The sequence below is a fragment of the Montipora capricornis genome, chromosome 8, assembly GCF_036669925.1.
Source record: "Montipora capricornis isolate CH-2021 chromosome 8, ASM3666992v2, whole genome shotgun sequence".
NCBI lineage: Eukaryota > Metazoa > Cnidaria > Anthozoa > Scleractinia > Acroporidae > Montipora > Montipora capricornis.
Genome location: NC_090890.1, coordinates 15,288,264 through 15,293,263, shown reverse-complemented (window position 1 = coordinate 15,293,263; position 5,000 = coordinate 15,288,264). Strand labels below are relative to the sequence as shown.

The 5,000-nt window shown below is 40.4% G+C and overlaps 1 protein-coding gene across 3 annotated transcripts in view; it reads right to left on the bottom strand.

Moving 5' to 3' along the window:
- Positions 1–4,117: 4,117 nt before the first annotated feature.
- LOC138014603 (NLR family CARD domain-containing protein 3-like) overlaps positions 4,118–5,000 on the bottom strand; it is a 203,076-nt gene continuing 202,193 nt past the window's right edge. For all 3 annotated transcript variants that reach the window (XM_068861729.1, XM_068861731.1, XM_068861730.1), the window contains one exon: positions 4,118–5,000. This exon is cut by the window's right edge and continues 2,466 nt beyond it. In XM_068861729.1, coding sequence (XP_068717830.1) covers positions 4,507–5,000 — 494 coding nt within the window. In that variant the 3' untranslated portion in view covers positions 4,118–4,506.

Below are 5,000 nucleotides of genomic sequence, written 5' to 3'. Positions count from 1 at the left end.
TTAGTTAATTTATACTTACCTTCATTGTATTTTACTTTCGATCCAGGCCTTACCGTTAATGTTAACTTTATTTTTACTCTGAGGGAGCCCAATGTCTATAAGCCTCATGGTTTCTTTTTGGGCTTCCTCGCCACTTTCATTTGCTTTTGTGTAACTGTTTTGTTTTATCGTTATTTGTATTTCGTGGTAAATCAAATAAAGCTACTAAGCCAAGACGTTTTGAACATGTGAATGATTTTAGGTTAGATTAAAGCGATATACTGTTAAAAATTCCCAAGTTATCACTTTTCGTGTTAACCAGCAAGGTAAACAAGTCTTAGTAATAATTAAATTGGGTTAACGAGGAAGCTAGAAATTGCCATGGTTTACATTGACACATATAATGGGAGATTCACGGAAAACGGAATTTTAAATGTTATGCAGGGGGTAAGTATTTGAAGGTAAAATAGGTATTTGTAGACTATGTTTTGATGTATTGTGCACATAAACAAGTATGTGTTCTTCTCTTTAATGGTTAATATTCCTTGACAGGTTTCTCACCGATCAGAGAGTTTGCGTTCACATTTCTATCTTTATTTCTCGAGAGTTTCAGTAGACGAAACGAAATAAATATGACAGACCAAGTGACCCACACTACAGTATTATATCTTTTCTCCTGCCCTTACCATTCCCGAAACGAAACAATAGTTTTGTTTTTTGAAATAGTTTCTTGTTAAAAGTTGGTCCACCGTATGGCATATTGCTGGTAAGTTTAACCTTTGCAGGGACATAACCTTGAAAACCCCCGGTTCACATCGCATTGATCCTAGTAAAACAACTGTCAAGGTAATGTTTTATTGTATGAATCAAATGCTGGTAGTGAATGTGCAGCTATGTCACTATGTGTTATTATCCCTGTAATTATCATGAATGTAGGAAATGAACTATACACTGCCTTATCAAGCTTATCGAGACAAACATATTTCATGTTAACAGAATTACCTGCAGTTATAAGTCACAGCTTTCAACACAACTTTTCAGATTCAATACAGCCTAAGTCATACTGGTAATGTACAAGGACGTTGTACAATAGATTGATCACAGAGAATTATTCTTCTTTTATTTTGACAATTGGGTGCATATTACTGTGAGCATTTTAATTACAATTAATGGTATATATTAAATATTTGATTCTCGTGCTATGGATTTATTTGCTATTGCCATCCTCGAGGAACTTTTGTACTTCTGACAGTACTTTCAACTGTCGAGAAATAGTGCTCATCTTCACGTGTCGCGCACGTGACAAAGTGACCTTTACGTGCATCACTGCACGAAAGGTTGCTCATCTTGGAAAGATGTTTTCACACCTCACCTTCGCTTCTCTTTCAATTTTTTCCGGAAAAGATGTTTCGAGGAGTTTCATCTTAAACCGTCTTAAACCAATTAGCGTTTCCTTTCTCAAATACAGAGCAAAAATGTCCATCGGTTAGCAGAAAAAATGTGCTTAGCCATTTTGGAATAAATACACTATTTTTACCTCGTTTCCATGGTCCAGAGGTCATTCTCACCACCTACAATGAAGATAATCTGTGTCCGGGTTAACCTGCAATCAGGCGTACTTTTCTTTAGACAGAGCGCAAAAAGGTACACCTGATACAATCTCTTAACGAGTTGTCTGCTCATAGTCCAGAATCTGGACTTAACTCTGATTGGCCGAAAAACAATTGAGCTCTTGGAGCCTCGCTCCGATTGGTTACAGAATTGCAAAAAAATCGGTTAACAGTTGATCAACTTATGGCCACCAAGAAGGATTTGAACAGGAATGGTGTTTAGGCTCAGTTTACTAACAGCTGCTTTTGCTTCGATTTCAGTATTTTTTCAAAAATCTTTAAAGGAAGGGCAGAGAGAATGTATCCGAAGAATTTCGTCTGAAGGAAGCCATTATAGTTGTACTTCCTACGGGATTTGGCAATAGTGTTATTTACGGTCCCGAACATTCTAGAAGAAAAAGCATCGTTCCACTCCCACCGACTCGAAAACGTTTGTAGTTGAGTTAAGTCCTTTGGAATATATTCGGGAGCAACAAGTTCCAAAAAGAACCGAATAGCACTTTAGTGCTTCCACATTTGGGGAATCAGCCGAGCTTGACAGAGAAATTCGACATTGTTTACCGAAGCGCTGGGCAATGGTTTAGTGACGCACTGCTCACAAAATGATAGTTGAGTAGCTGCTGCTGGAAAACTAGACATATTACAGTGATACTAGCATCTTTTATTGGCACCTCAAATAATCGAGTTTAAATAAAGCTCATTGTACTGTTGATGTCTCCTGGTGATAACATGAAGTATTCGGTTTTTCGCCGACTTTACATTGAAATTCTTTATTCCTTGATGGGTTGAACAGAGAAACCGCACCAACTGCCAAGCGGGATTTGTAGAAGTAGCTTTTATTGTATGGATAAAGTCTGACTTCGCAGACATTCCAGCTAGAGTTCTATTTTGTTCCTTGAATCGCAACGTGCAGGTAATTTCCGGTAAAATCTGATTGGCTCACATTTATAGCATGACACATGATAACATCACTCTTGACAGGTGGGCGGCAGACGACTCGTTAAGAAATTGTATCAGGCGTACCTTTTCCGCCCTCTAAAGAAAAGTTTGCCTGATCGTAGGTTAGGTCCGGGTATTCACTATGTACACATTCGAACATCATGAGAAGCGCAATGTAAGGGCGATGGAGGACAGACTTCTCTCTTTTCTGTGCTTGGTGCTAAATTAACAATACACCACCGTATTTTTTGTTTTTTGCAGGCCCGAGTATAGGCTAATTGTAGCCTCTTGTTCATTTAGAGTCCCGGCGGGGGACGTGAGTTGTGCCTGGCCCGTCCCAGAATCCCTGTCCCCTTTTTCCCTTGGGGGTTTTTTGGGGCAGGTTTTTTTCTGGCCACCCTGGTACGCTTACACGTATCTTTTGTTTATTTATCCTTGCTGTTCGCTATGCTCCTTTTTTGTCTGTCATTAAAGTGGGTTATGGCGTTACTCTCGGACCATATCCAATATGGCTTTTTCGTTTCTTGTTTTTCTATTAACTTCTGGTAAGTGCAGAAACACCACATCGCGCAGAATGGCCATTGTTCTCCAGCCAGTTACTTACAGTCGCAAAAAAGTGTCAGGCCTGTAATAATAAATAGCTAGTGTAATCACGAAACTTTTCCATTGGTTGACATTTACGCGCGCTGTCGAGAGCTTTGCTCATTATCTCAAGACGTGTCGAACGAAAACAAAAGACAGGAAGACTATTGTTTTTCTTCTTTGTTTTCGTACTGCACAACATGCCAATCAAATTTCTCCCTTTTGCTTTGGGAAACATCTTCTAAAGCCTGGTTTGAACATTAAATTTCACCGACGAGCCGCGGAGACACTCAAAGATATACCTTACTCATTTTTTGACACTGAATTTCACCGACCAACCGCCGAGGCATTCAAAAATATATCTTGCTCGTTCTTTAAACATTGGGTAAAGTCTCTGTTAGGAGCCTGAAGGCCCATTAAGGCCGGCGCTTATCTCCGGTTTCTGTAGCATGAAGCGACTAGGAGTATTTCTACTCCCCCCTGGATGGGATGCCAGTCCATTGCAGGGTTGCCCTCAGCATTTCGACGGTACCCTTTTATACACCTGGGTAGAGAGAGGCACCGTGAGAGTAAAGTGTTTTGCCCAAGAACACAACACAATGTCCTCCCGCCAGAACCCGAACCCGGACCATTCGATCCGGAGTCGAGCACACTAACCATGAGGCCACCGCGCCTCCCACTCTTTAAACAATGACAACTCCAAAACTCTTTATTTTCACTAACCGTACAGCCAATAAGAAGAAATAACCCGGGGAGCTCCGCTCTCAGGCTTGGCTAAATCTATATATTTGATTTTAATAACTGTTTCTAGTTTAAAAAAAACAAAAACAAACAAACACTGACCACGTGCACATCATCTAGCTTGACCGTGACTATGTGACTATCAGGAGTCGGTAAAACTGCTTTCGTGGGTGGTCACCCTTATTTACAGTGCAAATTTCTGGGTGTTACAAACGAATGTGAATTGCAATGTTTTCACTTGGGCATCCTCATTTCAACTTTCAGTATGAAGTTTGAACTTGGGGTTGTATTTTATTTGTGTTGGAGGACTACTTGAGGAAAGAAAGTGAATCCAACTCGTAAGGTCGTTGTCTCACAAAATGCAGTTATTTGAGCCAACGTTGATCGTTTGTCATATATCACGAATAAAATGAAACACGCTTGTCGCAATACATTGATTAAACTGCTTTCAATTGTTCGAGTCCAGGTCTGGTCAAAGGAAAAAAGACAGAAATATAAAGTAAGGATGACGAGTGGCAGTAATGTATTGCAAAGCGACTTATGATACCGCGGATTTAATAGAAAAAAACCGAAAACTCTACGAATATTGAGACCTTTAAATTATCCTCGAAGTCCAGCTAGGTGACTTCAAAATTGACATCTTTACGCGCAACAATCAGGGGTGCTGCTCCTTATCTCCTATATTGTTACCCAAGAGGTCCCGCGGAGTGAGTTTACCATTATCATCTTTGAGAGCACCTCTCAAGCCTGATGCTCCTCGACCACTTATATTGTTACCGCGGAGCTTTAGATAACCGAGTTTACAATTAACATCTTTGAGTGCATCACTCAGGTGTGCTGCTCCATGATCTCCTATATTGTTTAACTGGAGGCCCAGTTGAGTGAGTTTACAATTAACATCTTTGAGTGCATCACTCAGGTGTGCTGCTCCTTGATCTCCTATCTTGTTTTCCCGGAGGTTCAGTTGAGTGAGTTTACAATTAACATCTTTGAGTGCATCACTCAGGTGTGCTGCTCCTTGATCTCCTATCTTGTTTTCCCGGAGGTTCAGTTGAGTGAGTTTACAATTAACATCTTTAAGTGCATCTCTCAGGTGTGCTGCTCCTTGATCTCCTATCTCGTTAAACGTGAGGTCCAGCTGAGTGAGTT